Source organism: Lampetra fluviatilis, chromosome 5 (genome assembly GCF_964198595.1).
Source record: "Lampetra fluviatilis chromosome 5, kcLamFluv1.1, whole genome shotgun sequence".
NCBI classification, from domain to species: domain Eukaryota; kingdom Metazoa; phylum Chordata; class Hyperoartia; order Petromyzontiformes; family Petromyzontidae; genus Lampetra; species Lampetra fluviatilis.
Genome location: NC_136279.1, coordinates 11224802 through 11246485, shown reverse-complemented (window position 1 = coordinate 11246485; position 21684 = coordinate 11224802). Strand labels below are relative to the sequence as shown.

Here is a 21684-nt window from a genome sequence, read left to right as displayed (position 1 = left end):
AACCAATATCTCTCACAATAATGTCAGACAATGTAGAGCAGTGACTGATACGTCTGTAAACATTATGCAGTCGTCCCACTAAATAATGTAATCTGCATTGCAGGGCATGAATCATTTACACAGGAAGCTCAAGGAAAGCTTCAACTCGGCTTTGTGGTCACTAACATTAGTGGTCACCGTAAAATCGTGCTTTTAAAAACCTTTTGACGGCGCTATAATGTGCACATGTACATCGTATTTCTCACGCATACATCTGTGATGTACAGATGTTGTTGACTGCATTATTATTATTATTGGATTTAGACACAACTCCTTATGGGAAAATGCCTACAAACTACCCCAGGTTGCTCGAGCGTAGCATGGGATACAACAACAGTGGCGTTCCGTGTAAATCGGTCATAATGTAAAACAGCCTAAGGACATCGCTTGTTTGGGAGCGTCCCATTAGTGCAGCTCGGGTTTGGGGGTCTGTTGTGTTACGAGTTAACATGTTTTGATTTTTTTGACACTCCCCCACCCAACCTTTGCAGATATGGAACACTCCCAAAGTAAAGAGGCTGCACATTTGCAGCCCCTAAGCCCTTGTGTACACTTTTATTGAGCAGAATGAAACTCCTCATAACGACTGACGAGTCTGGACGCGTTATGCATTTATAATTCATCTGCATTACAGTGCACGATTTAAACAGACCCGATTGCTTTCAAGTTCAAGGAAACACCGTGTATTTCTAGGTTTCAAATACAAGCCGCAATATATATTTTTCAATGATACATTGTGGGAAAATGTACATTTGCACATTTCCGTTTTTGTATTTGATATATTGTATTTTCCGTCTTAATTTTTCATCCGGTATTCTTTCAACCTTATTTCATTAAAACAATTATTTGTGTACTAAAATGTGCCATATATTACGAACCCATTCCAATTTTCACTTGCCGTTTAATTTTGAAGTGAGGATTACAGCCACGTAAAGTTTAAATATTTGCCCTTCAACATACAAAGGCCTCTTGTTTGCAGGATAAGTGCTTCAGGTGTTTGTATTTGAGAATAAAATGGTCATATTTTATTTCTTTGGTTTGTAATGTTGCTCCAAACGTCCTTGGCAATACCCTGTGTTAGCAGAATGATGCAGTAGTAAACTTAATCAAGGGTGGTGAAATAGATTTGACGAAAAAATTGCACCATTATTGTGTATATAGGGAAGCTTAATCCTCACTTAAATATGTATGTTGAACTTCTTTCACACCGTACGTAGCCAACCAAGCTCATCGGAGGTGCAGGGGAAGGACAAATTGAATACATACTTTGATATCAATGGCCATGGTATTCGAAAGTTCAGTATGTAAATGTATTTTTTGTGCGCGCTTCATAGCCCGCTCTAAGAATAACGTGACCCCCCTGCGTATTTCTGGCAAACACAATTGAAAAATAAACCCCATTGGTTATATGCAGCTCATAATAATATCACCCCATTACCTTTATACAATGCTGTCTATTGCAATTGTATGAAATTTCCAACGATAAACACCTACTCTAGTTTACGTGAAACTTTGCTGATTTGCACATCGCCTACACACAATCACTCCCATGATCGGCGTGGAGAGTTTGCCAAACAAATCAGGGCACCACAACATGCGGTCCTCGATCTTCCGTAAGAAGTTAAAACCAAACCACACCGGCGCGTCAAACTCACCACAAAGCCACCTGCTTTACAACCGAAAAGGAATAATCGCTCGACGAGCATCTTCTTGGTTCTTTCGGTAAAGTCACGTAGAAGGGAAATAATAAAATAATAAAAATAAAACATAATAAAATACAATTCTCACGACGTTTCGGGCACAACGCAAGCAGCCGTCCTCAGGTGAAGAACAGGTCTGTCGTAAAAACAGCGTCTGAATGAACACCACCAAGCTTGGCAGCGTATATTTTAGTTTGGGTTAGGGGAGGAAGGGCGCCTTGACAAAGGAATTTACATATCAACAGATGAATTTAGCATATTTATGGAAAATGCAGATATGGGATTAGTCACTACTTGTGGAATGTGTAGGAGGTGGGGGGGGGTCTCAAAGTCATATTATACCCGTGCATTATGTAGGATTAACAGCAACAAAGGGAGGAAGTAGGGTTAGCAGTAATAAAGGGAAGGAATTTTAATAGTAAGGAGCAGTCGGACGCTCACTAGAGCTCAGAAGGCGCTGGTTACTTGCGTGACATCGGTGTCATCTCCCCTTAGGGGACGTGTCCGGTGGCCCCGCATCTCCACGCCTAGTCAGGAGTTGTCATTGCTGCCGTCCAGGTTGTTCATGGAGGAGGCCTCGCGGGCGATGCTGCGCACGCGACTCGTGCTGGGTAGGTCCAGTCGAAAGTTGCGGCGGAAGCAGAATTCTCGGAAGCAGCGCTTGAAGTTCTCGTCGAGAAAGGCGTAGAGGAATGGGTTCATGCTGCTGTTGACGTAGCCGAGGGCAATGCACACGTGCCAGCTGACCGTCACGACGGCGCTCTCGGGGATGCGCACGATGGCGCGGACGATGACGTACAGGTGGATAGGTGTCCAGCACACCACGAAGGCGGCCACCACGACGAGCACCATGCGTGTGATGCGCCGCATGGTGCGGTCCTTCTCCTTGGAGCCCGAGAGCACTCGCACGCTGCGCAGGCGCGTGATCATGAGGCCATAGCAGACGGTGATGACGCACACGGGGATGAAGAAGGCGAACACGAACACGCACGTCTTCAGCATGTTGTCCCAGTAGATCGTCGGCCTGGGGAACTCCAGCGTGCAGTCCACGTTGCCTGCAGCATGGGAAATACGGGCGGTTAATCAGTGTGTCCTATCTGAGAGGTGCTTAAGCGCACAATGCGCTAATGCGTCCAATCGCATGCGGAAGAATTTGTATATTTTATGTCTGCAGCCACTAATGGAATAAATGTGGGCTTATCCACCAGTGGTGCAAGCTTATCCATTGAATGATGTTGTAACACACCTGGAGTTAGATGCTGGGATATTGCAAATGGTAGATCATATCAACATCGCCAGAGTCAATAAGTCTAACTTGCTTAATTGGTGGGTAAACTGCTGTATGAATGGTTACAAACATTACAGCCCATTCATTGCAATTGGTGGCGCGGTCATGGTGATGTTCCCAAGACAAACATACACACGAGCTGAATATTATTATGATTATATAGATGCAGCGATGTGAACCCACAAAAACAATGAAAGCAAAAGGAGTTGCGCACCATTCTTATCCTGCTTGGTCACCGCAATGATCATGACGGGCAGGCCGATGGCAGACGACAGCGACCAGATGCAGATATTAACGAGCTTGGCCTTGACGGGCGTTCGGAAGTCCAGGGCCCTCACCGGGTGGCACACGGCGATGTATCGGTCGATGCTCATCATGGTGAGCGTGAAGATGCTCGTGAACATGTTATAATAGTCGATGGAAATGATGAGCTTGCAGAGGACGCGACCGAAGGGCCATGTGCTCATGAAGTAGTTGACAATCTGGAAGGGCAGGGTGCTGGTGGCCAGCGTGTCGGCCAGAGCCAGGTTGAAGATATAAATGTTGGTGGCGGTTTTCATCTTGGTGTACCTGCAGGCGAGATATAGCCGGAGTGAGAAACAGCGAAACAGTCAACACATGCGACACTCTGAACAAAATATATCACTGCGATGCTCCAATGCGTTACAGTCATAGCCGGTACTTTATTTCAGCTGGAACAGTCCGGAATGGTGTTCGGGAATTATTTTAGCACCAAGCGACATCAATTTCGCCTTTTTCTGTCCTACAGCTGTTCATCAGATTATAGGAATACAGTAAAGGCTGCAATAGCATGGATTATAGGTGTACCTTGTGCTCTAGTGGTGGTGCCTTATGCTGTTAAGCCCGACTGCATATCAGCCCAGCTGCTTACCACAACATATTGGGTGAGAAATTAATCCCTGATAATAACAATAGCTTTTTATTTTCTTGGGAGGGCAAGGGTTCAGATTTGAGATTTAATTAACTTTGGTAGTATTTTAATTTGTATATATATAAACAGTGGCTCATATGTTGCACATTAATGCTTTCTCCTTATGAAAATATGAACAATGTAGCATATAAATTAGGGGTTTGTTTGCTCGCTGGCTATAAACCAATAGTGTTTGTGATGTCTAAAGAGATAAAGAGTTTATATTTCAAATCAGAAAACCAAAACCAGTGCTACGGAGCAGTTTGCACATGTATATGAGTGGTCCGATTGCTGCAGCAGTGCCTTCTAACTTTTCACCTTTTTAAAAATGCCAAAACTGAAAGTAGAATTCATTATTTAGGGCCAGTATTTCTACCGTAATAATATAGAGTGTGGTTATTCATTCTTCAAAATTACAGCATGCATTTTTTATGTTATCATATTACGTGTATTGCAATAAGACTGCACAGATTGCTACCGTGGCCCACATTGCTGGGGAGGCACACATTTCAATAGAATGCTGCACAGGTTGCTCCAGTCACTCACATTACCTTTTGCAGAGCACACGTAGAAATGGCCTTCATGCAATTGTCGGTATATGTTTCTGTTTAGAAAAACCCAGATAGCGATGTTGTATACAATAGATGTGGGATAACCTCCGTTCACAAGCAAATACACAAGATTGCTTTCGATGCTCCCATAAGCCGTGAATGATGAAGTCCATTGAAAGAGATGTATTAGGTATAAATAAATGGACGGAGGCGACGCGATATTGCCTCTGCTCCCATGCATGAGCCGTGTAATGTTGCTACGACTACGGAACCAAAGTTGAGGCAATCTCTGGGGGATTTCTCCACGAGAGAGCACTCGCCTCTTTGATTAATGGTTGGCACTGTGAAGAGCCAGACCTTTTCCCTGTGGAAATCTCTAAAGGTAGTTCTTCATGAAGTCTAGATGAGCGACGAGACTTGAGCCTTGCAGAAGACGAATTGCACGCATTTTCAAAAGTAACTGCAGTGTGCATCAACCAATGGAAGTGTTCACATTTCAGATTATTTACGTAAAATCACATTGTTACAAATGGCAACTTTGATAATGTTTAAGTTTCTAGATTTAAGGCCTGAAATAAAAATATCGTTATATATATGTTTTTAGTCTACTTTGAAATTAATCGTTATGGATGAGTGTATACCGTATAACTGTATGCGTGATGGACAGCATGGGCTTGCCTTCTTGCTTTAAACGATGTTTACATTTGGAGTCCTAAGTGGATCCATCTCAAATGGCAGATCGCTAAATAATTAGAAAATTATAATATGCAATTAAACAAAGAGTATCATGGGATCATGTAGTGGTGAGTGAGGAGAGATTATAATGAGTTGTATGAATATTTTAATAAACACTTCAGAAACACAAGGGCAGCCAACAACCCGCACTCTCATTGGGATTTCGGCTAGGGTTCTTTCTCAAAGTCAACTGTTTTGTTGTAGTGGGTCGGTACGAGACGTTCAGCTGCTCGGATATTGTACGTAAGATTGAGCACCAGGCATTTACGAAAGTGGCTTCCTGTCAAATGGGAGATCTGCAGGATTACTCATGAGTTGTGTCCATACAGATGGCTTTCCTGTGTGGGTTTATTCACATTTATAATGGGTAGAATTCAACAGTCTAAGAGTTGTTGAGAGCTTCAGTTTCAGTTTGAACTCCATGCGTTACCTCCCCGCCCACACCCGCCCCCACACTCGGCTTAACTTATCTTTCTTATCTACTTCTGCCCCCTGCATCACAAAGCTTCAGTTTGAACTCCAGGTTACCTCCCAGCTCACACCCCACCCCCACACTCACCATGCCCCCTCCCCCCCTCCTTCCCCCGCAACTATATAATTCCTTGTCACAGCCATCTCTTAGACACACTTAAGCGGTTGTGCTTTCGCTACGTTGTCCCCACCTGAAGACGGACGCTTGTGTTGCGCCCAAAACGTCGTGATTTAATTTAGTTGTTTTCATTTTTTATTTATTTTATTTATTTTTTACCTACGTGACTTCACCGAAAAAAACAAAGAGTATAGTTGTTGAGTAGTGTAGCATATATCATCACGATCATTATCATCATCAATCGTGATTCATCCAAGGCCTCCCCAAGCTTTTGCCGTCTCAGTAATGTAACGCAAAAATGTAATGCAAAAATATCCATCTACCACCCACATGCACAAAGCTGACCCCATTGCTCCAGCTCTGTTGTGAACGTTCTCTCTCTGGCTGCCACTCCTTCCTTTGGTTGCCACTCCAACACTATTCTTGACCTAAAGCAATCATCCCATACAAACCCAAGCCCAATACTTTTCTTCACAGTCAATATGATGTGTCCATAAGAGAGGTTTTTTTGGGGGGGTGAGATCCCGTGAATATACATGTCTCGTCAAACCCGTCACCACCCGCCAATTAGTAAGGTTTGTCACGTAAACAAAACGTGCCAATTCGTTATAAGTTCAGCACACCGGTTGTGTGTTAGAGAGTAAACCCACAACATTTATAATTCGAGTATGATGTTTCGCCGGCAATTACAACTAGCATCGTCAAGCGGATTACATCAAACTCGATTCGAAGCTTTCGTGACTGCATGAATTACTCTTTGTTTTTTTCGGTAAAGTCACGTAAAAAATAAAATCAAATAATAATGGAATACGACGTTTCGGTAGCGATGTGTCTTTGTGTGTCTCTCGGTGTGTCTTTGTGTGTGTCTCTCTCTACATGTGTGTCTGCCTATGCTGTTCACGTGTCTGTGTTTTATCATTCATTCTTACCTGTTGATGGTTGCTTGTGTTGCAATCGAAGCGTCGTATTCTATTTCTATTGATTTCATCGATTTTCAGTCCTTTGCAATCCACTGCTAGATAAAGGTCTGGCAATACTCTGTCCACTATGATATTGTTCCATACATCACCACACTGGCCAGAACGAGTTGGTGAATGGGGTCCCAGGAGCAGTTCAAATGTCACTTGCCACTGACGTTAACTGTGTATGTATGTTGAATTGTTTCCCACCTTACGTAGTCAACCGTGCTAATCTGAGGTGCGGGGAAAGGACAACAAACTAAACACAAAAATGAGTTTTAAAGAAATTCTATTCATCATTAGACCTCCTTTGCCAGTATAATAATTGGATTTTCCCCCTTTTTTCTGGCAACAAAACTGAAACCTTTTTATAAGGATTCATGTCTGCATTAACCACAATACTTGCAGTCGAAATGCAAACAAAAACACACTGATAACATATGCATTGTCATTCAAACTGATTGGTCCACACCAAGGGATGGGTTTCTTTTGAGCCTCGACCCAATTGGTGCTCGACCAGAGGATGCCAAAAGGCGTACAGCTCAACGACAATGCACTATCAAAGTAATGAGGGCTCGGGGTGAGCACTTACATCATTAGACCTCCTTTGCCTGTACCAATTGGGTCGAGGCTCAAAAGAAAGCTGTCCCTTGGTGTGGACCAATCAGTTTCAAGGACAATGTATATATTATCATAGTGTGTTTTTGTTTGCATTTCGACTGCAAGTATTGTGGTTAATACAGACATGAATCCTTGTAAGAAGGTTTCAGTTTTGTTGCCAGAAAAAAGGGGGAAAACCCTATTATTATTAAATGAGTTTTCAATCAAAATGTAAAAGTGCATAGCTCTAGTGGCTTCCTAATATCGGAGTAAGAGCATTCTAGTCGGCCGCAAGAGCGCATCCGAAAGTGTGTGATGCAGTGACCGTCTTTGTTCGATGGCTGAGCCAAAAGCCGCTGTGGGGTTGACCAGAGTTCGCTATCAGCAAGGTATTGTGGTGCATTTGTGGCAAGCACTTTGTGTGTCATGAGTGCGACCTGATAATGCATTCGTTCAGTAACCGGAAGTCAATGCAGCTCAGCGAGCACTGGATGGACATGATCGGATTTTGCAGTATCCGTCACGACACGTACCAAAAAATGTTGTACATGCTGCAGCTTGTTAATGTTTTTTGCAGACATCCCGTAAAAATATTTAGTTGCAATAATCGAGCCTTGCTGATACAATGCGACACGCCACCGTGACTAGGAATTGAACTGAGGTCGCGAGGTTCATAGCCTGGTGCAAGTTACTCGGTTAATACAATAACTCATATTTCTCCATTGTGGAACATTATGGGTAATACAATAATAAATGGGCAAGGGCTATTCTTATTTAGTACGTGAGTATGGGTATTTTGGATAAATGTCTTACAACAGTATAGGTACCATGCTGAATAGGACCCACGGTCCTTATAATGTCTGGACAAGCTAAACAGCTTTTGCTTTTGGAAAAATAGTGGTTATGCCGCAGTTTGTCATTAAAAAATCAACCGGGCTCTCTTGAGGTATGACCAACTTAGGAGAGAATCTGTTACTGTCTACTGGCTATGAGCAAATTACCCAGAGTGTTCCCGGTGTGACAGGCCGTAGTATACCCTCAGGCCGTAGTATACCCACAGGCCGTAGTAGTAGGGTTAAAACGGCCTAGGCTAGATTATACCCGGGTATATTATGGCCTAGACCAATTTATACTCTGGAGTATATTATGGCCTAGGCCAAATTATGCCCCTCGAGGCCAAATCATACCCCCATGATAGTAATAGTGTTGAGCGATATACACATGAATTCGCTGTGGCCATGATCTCGGCATCTGTTGCCCAGACTCTATCACGAGAGATGCCAGAGATGTTTACATATTCATTGACATCTTGGTCCAAGTAGTCCTGTAGTTCTTAGTTCCTAACTCTAACCTTATTCCGTGACTTCCCGACAACAGTTCAATGGAATTGCACGCGTATTCGACTTCACTGGCTTCGACTGCTTTTAAAAATGCTTCAATTGATCAAATTGAGATTCTTACTTCCATTTATACGCTTTTTAGAAATCGATTGAAGTTCGTTGTCGGGTGTTCTCTGTATGGATAATTGCCTTTAAACTTTCACATGGGGCATATTCTGGCCTGGAGGGGTATGGTCTGGCCCAGTCTAGTTTAAACCCCCGGGTATAGTTTAGCCTAGGACACTTTACCCCCCCGGGTATACTCTGGCCTGGGCCAAACTATACCCGGGTTTAATCGGGGCAGGGGTTATTTTAGTCTGTTACACCGGAACCCTAGCAGGCTGGAGTCTAGACAGTTCTTGAATGGGATACCAACAGAACCGGCCCTAGACCTTTGGGGGCCCTAAGCAAAATTTGGTTGGAGGCCCCTTTGATGTATGATTTTTTTCACCCACTAGCTAGCAGTGACTCTAGGGGGCCCTCTGCTGGCCACGGGGCCCTTTGCAATTGCAAGGGTCGCTTAGTGGCTGGGCCGGCTCTGGATACCAATATGCATAACGGCTGTTGTATGAAGTGGGGTTACTGCGTGGAAAGCAGATTTCATTACAGGCAAATCCAATGTTGTATACACGGTGACGAGATGTTTATTACCTCGCCTGGTCGTGGGTTTGATCCCAACCCTGACGCCTGTATATTTGGAGTTTGCATGTTCTCCCCGTGGTCGCGTGGATTTTTCTCCGGGTCCTCCAGTTTTACCATCCAAATTTAGAAACATGCGTTTCGAGTATTTGACTGCTATAAATGTTCACATGATAAGCCACTTCGTTGCACTATCATTTGTGGCCAGGTAGCTTCTGAAAAAGAGCTATATAGCTCAGTGGGCCTTACCTGGTAAAATAAAAAATAGTATAATAAACAGTAAAGTCTCACACATTTATGCCTTGACCAACCCGCACTGAGCAGTCTGGTGAAGTATGGTCAAAGTACCCCTTACAACCCACAGAGCGTGGGGAGGCCTTCATCCAGCAGTGGATTGCGGATTGACAAAAGGCCGTACATGATTGTAATTACTGCCCAGTAATCCACGTGACACATCTTGTAATCTATTATTGAGCTCAGTGGTACACAGTGGAGCCATTCATCATCTTGCATTTGGATTTTATTTCGTAATGAATTCAAATTGCACATGACTCATGTCTCAAGACTTAAGGAGGTAATACATCACATTTGTCTTTATTCATATTCAAGGACGGGGCTTCATGTCAGCTAGCACAAATGATCACGTGACTGCAGGTGTGTGTCTGTTCGTAGGGGGTGGCGGGGGGCATAGTGATTAGCTAAGAGCCTGGAAACCGAGTCTCTCACGATTAACATCAGCGACGAATATCTTAATCAGTCATGGATCTCCCCTTGGGTGACTCAGCCTTAAATTAGTACCTGGTGCAGTTTGTAACCATCATCACTGGCGTGGTGCTGGTCATACAACCCAATCGTGTACCGTACGGCTTTCATTGAGCACTTGCCCCAATATCTTGTGCAGGTTAGAGGAGGAGGGGGCATCTTTGTCTTCATTCGTAGCCTATTGGCTGGAAACGCTCCCTTGGCTCCGAGTGAGCAGTGCATTTCTATGTCATGGCACGTTGCGGTCACGAAATGAAACGTCCGTAAAACATCACGGCCACGAGTGAAACTTTGAACAAGTCACAGGGTGAGTTCTCTTTGATCTTGACACTGAATCGGTCACAGCAGGCTGCCTCCTTAGAGAACATTTTCCCTCCTTGTACCCAAATATGCCCTGCGTCATCATCATCACCACCACCACCGCAGAAGCTCATGCTTCATATGCTCAACTGCAGTGGTTAGTGATGGCACATAAGGGAGTCCTGAGTATGAGTCATTCTTTTTTTTTCCTTCAGCCCTTCAATTATTTAAACTCCCAGTGAGACGGTAAACATTTTACAATATCAGCCCTGCAATTGCCACTCGCACCACTGCTGGCAGAAGGGCCTCCACTGGAGAAAGTCCTAAAGAGTTGCTTTGGAGGGAGATGATGGGAGAAAGCGACAGGATATAAAGGTGAGAGAAATGTGGACACCCGATATGAGCGTACTGAAATGAGAGAAGAGAGCTGTAGACAAGAGATGAGAGATGAATGCATGGTTATGTTCACGGTAAGTTGTATGTTTATTAGGATCTGATTTCGAGCTTATATTTGGTGCATTCCGAAGGTTTCCATGAATCTGCAACACATTTTGTCCCTAGAGCCATTTGGGGCCCTCATCAAGTGCTTCGTTGGGTGTTGCCCAGCACGACTGTTTGCCACAATGAGTAACCAGCCCGATGAATTCATTGAAATGAAAAACACACACGAGCAACAACTCCTCATATGAACCCAAATCTGACGCAAACCTTTAGCATGAACTTGTGTAATGCTGGGGTGGAAAGCCACGTCACAGGTTAATGTTGATTAAACACGAGGGCAATATGTTAATTATCTCGCCTGGTATTCAGGAGGTCGTGGGTTCAATCCTAACCCTGGAGTTTGCACGTTCTCCCCGTGGTCGCGTGCATTTTCTCTGGGTCCTCCGGGTTTCTCCTCCACATTTAGAAACATGCGTTTAGGGTATTTGGTGCTATACATTTCCACATGATAAGCCACTTCGTTGAGCTATCATTTGTGGCCAGGTCGCTTGTGAAAAAGCGCCATATAGCTCAGTAGGCCTTCCCTGGTAAAATAAACAAGAGATTGGTTTATAGAAACAAGAGTTTATTTAATAATAAAAATAAACAATAGTTTAGTTTAGTGTAAACGTAAAACAATATTAAACGCTAATCAAATACAACTTAATGACATGTTTTTTTTGCTTTTGTCGATCATGCATTCTAGCTCCCATATCCTAATTATGAATGATTTTCTGTTGATAAATATTGTACGACCCCATCACCTCCCCCCCACTTAAGAACAAATAACATCAGTGCACATGGCACAGCGAAGCAATTGAACCTACAATCGAACCTGTTCCCCAAGGTTCAGTCGTGACGTGTATGAACCATTCAACTTTCCGATTCTGTATAATTACCACGCACGCCCACAGAATGAACGTAACATTGGCTGCCAATTGAACGGGCGCGCATTACGATCCTAATTACCAGGATCGTTATCCATCATAGCGGCTACTTAATTGGAACATTTCACATTCGTTAATTATGTCTAATGATATTATGTCTAAGCAGCCAGTTTGGCCCAAATGAGTCAATCGCTTCAATATAAAAGTGGTGTAATGCAGACATTGCAGAGCACCTTGGAGAGAAGGGGAGGGGAGGAGGGTGGGTGATGAGCTGTGTGCTATTCGTGAATTAACAGGAGGTAGGAGGGATCATTTAACCAGCAGAAAAAAAGGCAGCTGGGCAAGATGAGCGCGGAGCTGCTTATGGATGGCTTTTTCGATTTACATTGAGTTGTTTTTATCCAGTACAAAGCACAAAAATAGCATTTGGATTGCAAGCTAAGAACACCGTTTATGCATTGAATATTCACCCGTATATAGTATAAATGTGTCCTCCATTATTAAATAATTCTAATTAGGCTGCAGGTTCAACTGCGAGGTTGATATGTTGGAAGCATATTAGGGTTTTTACACGTCGTTTTCCCATTTGAAACAAACGTAGTTTTCCCAATTGATTGCGCCTGCAAATTGTTGAAGCTATCATTCTATCACTTTTTCACTGCTGTGATGTTGTTTAAAGATCGGCTACGAATGAGGCACTGAACAGACTAAACCCACTTTATCATTTTTCATATTCTTAGGTTTTTTCGGTAAAGTCACGTAGGTAAAACATCAAAATTAATGAAAATAAAATATAATAAAAAACAAAAATCACGACGTTTCGGAGGCAACACAAGTCTCCGTCATCAGGTGGGACCGTCACAGCCGAATTATCTGCATCAAGTGAGGCAATGATTCAAGAAGTAATCCCTTATAAGCAAGTTGAAGGGGGGAGGAGAGGGGGGGGAGCTCATCAGAATGTGGTAGCCAATGAATGGAACGCATCGGGAGGGAGGGGGGCGGGGCTCAAAGACAGCACGGAGCGCTAAGCACAACGCATCGGGAGGGGGAGGGGGAGCGGGGCCAAAAACAATGGGCGGCGGCTTGGACGCGGCTGCCGCTGCACACGCCAACACAATGGACAGAGAGGGGGGAGGGGAGGTCTGATACACATAATAGACAAAAGAACGAAAATGCCCATGTTTATACCAATGCTGGCTGAACAATGAAGAGAGCACTGCCAAAAAATAACTGGGGATGTTAACACTCGGTAACGTAAAGTAAAATAGTACCTGTCAGATAAGATGGTCCAAAAAGGTGTAATTAAGTCTTTTTTGCGTGGTTGATAACATCTTTCCAATGATTACTAAGTTTGTACCCATCATCAAGATTGAAATTATGTCTGTGTTTGTATATTTGTATGGCTTCGTGTACAAACCTTTGATGGTAGCCGGGAGGTTTGCAGAGAACCTTGGTCTCGGAAAAGACCAAGGTCTTTGGATTTACCATACAGGACCCTCCATTGTGACCTCTACCTAAAATCCAATCAACACACATTGCTTGATGCAAGAAGACCTCTGTTCATCCATAAAATTTGTATTGGGAAATTTGAGCTATACTTGGATAATTCATGAACCCCATTATCAAACCCAAGAAACATACGACGTATCATTTAATAGCCTTTGTTACCTATCCCTAGAATAAGAATTGGAAAAGGTGACAAAGCCTTTGCCGTTGCAGCACCAACGTTTTGGAACAACCTTTATTCCTCCCTTAACATCCTAAACTTTTCTTCAAAAATATCCCGAAATAAAAGATTAGTGCTGGATGGAACCACATTTGCCAATGTGATTTGTAACGTTGATCCTTAACCGTGTACCGATAGTTTAATTTTAGTGTGCAATTGTATCGAGTGACTGTGTTTTGTGGACTGTGTGATGTCTTGGTGTGGTCTGGGACTGTTTTTGTTTTTATTTTGTTGTTTTGCCCAAGCTTGCATTTAGTGTTGAAAAATCTGGAGGAATGTATGTACGTATGTCACTTGTACTTGCATATTTTATTTACTTTTTGTGACTTGCTTACCTTTTCTCAACTCTTGCATTCCTTTAGTTATTTTGTGTTTGCTGTCGCTTTCTGACCCACCCCTACTGGACATCTGTGGGGATTAAAAGCTTCACAGCTCATCGCATTCCTCCAGGATAAAGAAATATTGCGATTCTACACCGTGGTTGACACACGAGTAGGATGAGACTCCTACGATACACCCTTCATACTACCCAGTGTGTGCGCAGGTTTATTGACGACTCTCAAATTGCAATTCCGTCATTGCAGATTACATCTTTTAAGGACCCTATGAATTTACACAATGCATCTTCAGTCTAAGAACATACCACGAATCCCATATTAAGATGACAGGCACCAAGATGGCCATGTACACGGCGAGTTTTTTTTGTGTGTGCGCAAGTTACCCTGGCTGAACGAAATACTGGACAATGCTGATTTCAAGTTGCCCAGCCGATAATGACATATACTCGGGGAAGTCTGCGATGTGGGTGGTTAAATTACTCCAGAGGAGTTATAAACGTGCCTCCAATCTGGTTAGAAATTTCGGTCAGGAGCCCATGTCGGTGCATGAAAATGAAAGCTCCATCATTGTTGCGTCTTAATATTAATTTTAATGCTCTCCGTGTAGCGCCCGTGTCCTGCCGGAGTCTGCGACTGAAATTCTCTATTCCCATGGCAGATTCCAGTCCCATGCAACACACCCACCATTGCTGACTTCCCGTAAGGAGGCATTTATTGCATTTCCTCTGGAGGCATGATGGGGATGAGTAGACCGCCGACAAGGATTTTAATTCGTAAACCCACTTTCCCTTGGCTGTATCGTGGGCAGTGTTTGACCATACTTCACCACGCTGGTCTGTGCGGGTTGGTGACTTGCCATGAAGGATATGACTCACCACTGGTGTGGGCTAACCGCTGCACCACTGCTGATCAAAAACGATCATTTAGTATCAGGCTGGAGCAGGGTGGGGGTGAATAAAGCAGGGGGGGGTGACTAAAGACGGAGTGACAGTCAAAATAAGGGGAACACGCCGGAGAGTCGGTGGACCAAGGAGATAGAGCGATGATTTATCAATCAGCTCGTGTGCAAATGCTACTTTTATTTGGTACATCACATGAGCGCACTGTCAGATGCGCTTCTGCGGCCGTCTGGAACGCGCTTCCTTCCGATATTAGGAAGCCACTGGGAGCTATACACGTCTAAATTTAGATTAAAAACTAATTTCTTTAGAACTGATTTTTGTGTTTAGTTTGTTGTCCTTCCCCCGCAGCTGCGATTAGCACGGTTGGCTAAGTAGGATGCGAAATGCATACATGCAGATGGATTACGGCTTTGGAAAGCCTCTGTTCAACAGTGGATAGACCATGGCTGATGAAAGTGATGGTTCGGTGTCGTGTCGGCGTTGATGCGCAACGTGGGTGCAAAGGGGACGGCTGTTTCGTGGTGTGGGTTTTTTTTTATTAATTAAAAAGCAGCAGATTCAGCGCGGACCGCCAGGTGGCGCAGATTGCTCTATCTCAGCGACATATTCCACGCGTCATTACCTTCTTTCCTTCTCGTCGATTTCCCTCGGTAGTTTTACGAACATTGAACTCCTGATGACTCCATTTACAAGGAGCATCTGATCCATCCCGAGCGGAAGATCAATCCTCTCACTCCCCCATAGCCGGCGAGGTCTCGCCGCACACAGCACAGGCGCAATATGTACACGACACTACAACGTGGGAGTGGGAGTGCGAGTCAAAACAATGTATGATCATTTTTGCACCGTGAATATCTCCACCCATCCCCCTCCCTACGGTCTCCCCAACCAGAGAGGACTTCATCCAGCACCCCTGTCTGCGCATATTGGGGGCACGGAGCTTGTCGTCAATCAGAGACGTTCCCGCTTGCCTTGCCCCGCGGGCTGAGTGTCGAAAATAGATCCGGAGCAAATCACAACCGGGCACATGAGCTCATTCAGGGGGGGGGGGGGGGGCAACCCACCCACGCTCAACCTGTTGCTGCTCACGGAATCCTCACGGTCGATGATGGAGACCGGGGGGGGGGATGGTATTTCTACCCACGAGTATGCCTGGCTGGGTGCAACGTGGAGGAAAAAACATTCCAAGCGGTTCACAGTCATTATATTTGCAATGATTGGAGCCGTGGCTCCAATGGTTTCGCACACTGCGTTATGAACTTGATCTATCAATGGATTGACTAGGTCTTTACAACTCTTTGCAACATCTGTTTCGGCGGTGGCAGTCAGCGGAAGGAGAGAGAGGATGGGCCCTCCGCGGAGATCGAGGGATGATGGTTCGATCGTCGCATCACAACGCACGTTTGTCTAGCAACGAAGAGACCACGGATGACGATGGTTACGTGTGATATGTCTCGTGTACCTCGCACGCGGACCATTTTGATGCCGCGTTGGTCGTGATGCACAAGAACAAATGACGAAACTCGAAACGTACGTCAATAACACTGCCTTTAAAAGGAACACATAATAATCAGTCGCAACGTTTTGTGCTAATACATCTTACCACTACAATGCCTTACAAAGGAAACGCATACTAATTCACTGATTACTAATCTATCATGTGATTATACTCTTAGGTTTTTTCGGTAAAGTCACGTAGGTAATGAAATAATGATAGAATAATAATGAATGAAAATAACTAAATTATTTACAATAACCCCCCCTCCCCTCTGATCTCTGCACCTGGTGGGTTCAGTGATGACGTCGTCCTGCTCTATCTAAGACCTGAAGCAGGTGGATGGCTTCACGATTTTGGCAAATCGCCTGATGATGCTGGATGTAATTACCAGCGAAACGTCGTAATACTCAAGTTGTAAATGTCGTGGATTTACTCTCCAACACACCGGTGGGCTGAAGTAGTAAACTAATTGGCGCGTTGTTTACGTGACAATCCTTACTGGCTGTGTCGGGTGGTGGAGGGTTACGACACATTGATACTTACGCGATCTAACCTAAAAACCTTTATTATGCATAATATTGATCGCGAAAGCCTACGTGTTAAACTGGGCTACGGCTCTTCTTTATAAAACATGTGCTATGGGCCATAGCGCACGTGCCCCAAAACGTCGCCTATTATTATAGACATTTATCATTTAAAGGCCATTATTGACGAACGTGAGAGGCCTTTCTTCACATTATATTCAGAGATTTATAGAAAACGATTTCGCCAGTGGGTGGCGCTACAGTAGTGCCGGGGTGCCGGACCATTCAACTCTGACACACATTTGTTGATTTGTGTAATTTCTCACCCGATATTTTGGAACGTAACACAACGTCTACCTCGCGCGCATGCTTTCGGTGCACGTACCTTCGTGTCAATGATGGCAATTAAATAATTCAAACCGATGATCGATTTTTTTTGATTAATGAGAATCGTAAGTGGGCTTGGGCGGGACACGTCGCTTGAAGGGAATGAACGATTGATGGTAGACGGTGAAGAATGACTGGAGTGGCAGCCCAGGAAAGGAACGCGTCTGCAAGGCCGTGCACCTAGGAGATGGAGCGATGGAATCAGGTAGTGTACAGGTGCTGTGTGGATTATTACTTCGCGGTACCGTGGAAGTTATTTCTGGGGTGGGCGGGAGAGGCCTTCATCCAGCAGTGCATTTATCGTGGCTGATGTCGATGATCTCGGGCACATGACGTGAGTAGATATAGATGTTCTTGGTTCTTTCGGTAAAGTCACGTAGAAGGGAAATAATAAAATAATAATAAAAACATTATAAAATACAATTCTCACGACGTTTCGGCCACAAAGCAAGCAGCCGTCCTCAGAAGTCTTCTCGACAGACCTGTTCTCCGCCTGAGGACGGCTACTTGCGTTGTGGCCGAAACGTCGGGAGAATTGTATTTTATTATGTTTTATTTTATTATTTTATTATTTCCCTTCTACGTGACTTTACCGAAAGAACCAAGAAGATGAATCCCTGCAGTCACGAAAGCTTTAAATCGAAATTTAGATATACATGATGAAAAATGAGAAGAGGCTGTTCCCCTTTTGGCAACAAAAGAGCTGGTGTTAAGATGTTCAAATGCCAAATAAATACCTATTGCAAGGCATCAATTCGGCATTAACCACACTTACTTGTGGCAAAAAATGCAAACAAACATGATCTGATAATATATGCATTGTCTTTGAAACCGATCGGCAGACTTGATCCCTTGCAATATCTTTTTATTTGGTGTTTGAACAACTTAACACCTGCTTTATTGCCGGAAAGGGTAAAGCCTATTCTTTTTTTTCCCATCGTTTTGATTCTGGCAAAAAGGTCCCGTAAATATATGTATATAAACAATCTCACGCTTTTAACAAAAGCTCGTCACATTCGTCAATAACACTGCCTTAAAAGGAAACAAAAATATAATAGGCGACTTTTGGGCAATGGCCCCTTCTTCAGAGCAAAGCGGCCAGAAATGTTGAGTGGATAAGATCTGGACACGGCACAATACGGGTGGGTTCACCAACTCCTTGAGATCGATGAAAAATGTTTCGGATGAAAAGGTTTCGGGAGAGGCATGTTAAATCTCTCCAGGGTCTTCAATGAGGAAACGCATCTCTGGAAGTGCCCCAAGAGCATGTGTGGGCTATACGCGAGATCTTTGTAACAGTGGAGTGGTTATAATGATCAAACTGCGCTACGAACCTAGCCACCTGATTTCGATTCCCGGCCACGGATAACATCGGTGGGGAGCGATATCAGGAACGGCCCCTTGGACTCCCGTAATGCGACTCCGCCTTAAACGAGTACCTGGTGCAATGTGTAGTAAAACATAAATCCCCAATGGGGAGACAAAGCGGCCGGATGTTTTGCTGCAGATAATATTCCCTCGTGCGCCACGGCAGACTCTTAATAGGGGCTCACTGACAGCACTTGCCCCAGCGCTGGTGAAATGTATGATGGACAATGCTACACGGGAACGCACTCAGAAGTGCCTTTACCACGCTCCCATCGAATTGATATGGCGGTAACAGAGCACCCTCGCGATACAAATTGTCGTGACGGATTAGCTTCACAAACGTGCGCGTGTATGTCCAATGGGCCGTCGACACAAACGCCGGCAATAAGAGCAGCGAATGTGTCTTTTATGGTTTCATAAATGCGATCGTGTGTCCGATGCTGCTCGTCTTCTGTTGTGTATCGTCACGTAACATCATCACCACCACCACCATCACAATAGCCATCATCGGGGAGAGAAGATAAATCGCGTTGGGTGGTGAGATTACACGAACGGTACAGCACCCGCGGTGCAGATCGGCAGTGCGTTTGTATCACGGTGCGGTCAAAATGTGCACACGCAAGCCGTACATGTATACACCAGCGTATACACCAGCGTGTTGCATTCCTTCACTCCGAACATGTGTTATGATAATTTATACAGCCTTTTGTGTAAAGCCACTGCTGTATAAAGGACTCAACCACGCCGAGTGGGTAAAGTTTTTTTTAATTAGTATTATACTTCACGTTTGGTTAGTCCGAGTTGATGTTCGGTGGGGGAGGGGGTACATGCATTTAAATTTACCAATATACACAAGTTAACACTATGCACAAGTTCACATTGGAAACAACAACAATAACAACAAAACACTCATCATCTGAAACGATAGCTCATACGGTTCGGTTCACTTGAATGTAGGCACACACATTGACATCCCAGCAATGTAAAAGACGCGCATTGTGTGCACACGCGCGCTTGTAGCGAGCGCCCTTGTTGCGCAATTTTATCGCTTCTTGGGAACCCGCTGCGTGTTACAAACTCCGCGTGGGCGAGCGCGAGATTGCTAACGTGTGCGCGTGTGCGTGTGCCATTGTGTGTGTGTGTGTCAGTGTGTGTGTCAGTGTGTGTGTCAGTGTGTGTGTGTGTGTGCCAGTGTGTGTGTGTGCGCGCGTGTGTGTGTGTGTGCGCGTGTGTGTGCCTGTGTGTGTGCCATTGTGTGTGTGTGTGCCAGTGTATGTGTGTGCCATTGTGTGTGTGTGCCAGTGTGTGTGTGTCATTGTGTGTGTGTGTCAGTGTGTGTGTGTGTGCCAGTGTGTGTGTGTGCCAGTGTATGTGTGTGTGCCAGCGTGTGTGTGTGCCTGTGTGTGTGTGCCATTGTGTGTGTGTGCCATTGTGTGTGTGTGTCAGTGTGTGTCAGTGTGTGTGTGCCAGTGTGTGTGTGTGCCAGTGTATGTGTGTCATAGTGTGTGTGTGCCAGTGTGTGTGTGTGTGCCATTGTGTGTGTGTGTGTGCCATTGTGTGTGTGTGCCATTGTGTGTGTGTCAGTGTGTGTGTGTGCCAGTGTGTGTGTGTCAATGTGTGTGTGTGCCAGTGTGTGTGTGTCAGTGTGTGTGTGTGCCAGTGTGTGTGTGTCAATGTGTGTGTGTGCCAGTGTGTGTGTGTGTGCCATTGTGTGTGTGTGTGTCATTGTGTGTGTGTGCCAGTGTGTGTGTGTGCCAGTGTGTGTGTGTGCCAGAGAGGGAATGCGACGGTGAGTGACAGTTGTGAGTATCAGCACCCACCTTACGATGACATACATGACGAGAACGTTGCCCACGAGGCCGACCACACACACGAGCGAGTAGAGGATGGGAATGACGATGGCTATGGTGGACGGGGTTGCCGGGTTGTCGATCTCCGGGCCGTCGTCGTCGTTGTTGGCGTTGTGGCAATTCCACACCGGCGCGGCAGGCACGGGACTGCCGCTGCTGCCGTTGTGTGTGACCGGCGGCCAGTCCCAGGAGCAAGCCAGCAAGCTCTGGTTGGTGGTATCATTTTCCAAGTCTAATTTCGGGTTAAAACTATCCATGTTAGAGCCGAAATGTGTTTTTTTAGCCTGATTTCCTAAAGATGCAACCAAACACCCCCCTCCCCCCCCCAAACTAATGCTCCGTCGTGATAATTACGCACACGTTGTGAGACCTAGAGTTTAAACATACACGTGGCATTTAAAATGTGGATATGTACAGAGCACGCACAGCAGCACTACGCTGTGTATGTAACGTGGACTTATACAGACTGCAGGATATGTGACAGAAAACCCGCCGCTAACCACCAAGTTCTACCGAGAGCACCCCCTCCTAACTTTTAAATCAACGGCCGCTGCAGTTAAACGCCGGGGTTGAGTGATGGCGGTAGAGGCTACAGGTTTCGGAGGCGCGCAGCACTTTCAGATGAAACCATTCGTGGGAAAAACAAAAGGACGATGACCACCACCAACCACCACCAACCACAACTGCCACGGCCAAGACTTTGCAGGTGTCACGCGCTTGGTCACTCGTGGTGGCAGTGTCTCCTGCTACCGTCTGGAAGCGCATAAATTGCGAAGGAAATGATAATGCGCTGTGACGTCGCGTTGATGCGTTTGGTAATGGGTGGGAAGTGTCTCTCGCTTTTCCCACCCCCTTTACATTTCACATCCCTCCAAGCGTCACATCTTGGGGTGTTCCCGTGAGCCCAACAACAACAACAACAATCAATCTCAATGACTTATGTGAACGTTCTCCTAAAATTCACATTGCAACGAATTACAGTGATCAACTGCCCTTAATTCATGAGAATCCCATCAATGATATTACCAAAAATGTATTTAGCTACACGCATGCATCTTACAATATACGACGGATTGCGTAATGTTTTTTTAAGTGAAATACAGTCTTAAAATTTAATTCCGAAATTTAAAGTACTCACTGAGAACCCATCGCGATGTTTTTTACTTTTCCATTGCTCACAAAAAAATAGAAATGATCGCAAGGGGTCCTCCTCCTCCCACACGACCAGCCGAAGAGACGCAGCATTTCGCTA

At 44.8% G+C, this 21684-nt stretch overlaps 1 protein-coding gene across 1 annotated transcript; it reads right to left on the bottom strand.

Moving 5' to 3' along the window:
- Nucleotides 1-1006: 1006 nt before the first annotated feature.
- LOC144932221 (delta-type opioid receptor-like) lies at nucleotides 1007-20741 on the bottom strand. Its single transcript, XM_078856170.1, has 3 exons — nucleotides 20403-20741; nucleotides 3242-3597; nucleotides 1007-2794 (listed from the first exon to the last, which is right to left on the bottom strand). The coding sequence occupies exons 1-3, from the start codon at nucleotides 20687-20689 to the stop codon at nucleotides 2271-2273; spliced, it is 1167 nt and encodes a 388-aa protein (XP_078712296.1). The 5' UTR covers nucleotides 20690-20741; the 3' UTR covers nucleotides 1007-2270.
- Nucleotides 20742-21684: the final 943 nt, after the last annotated feature.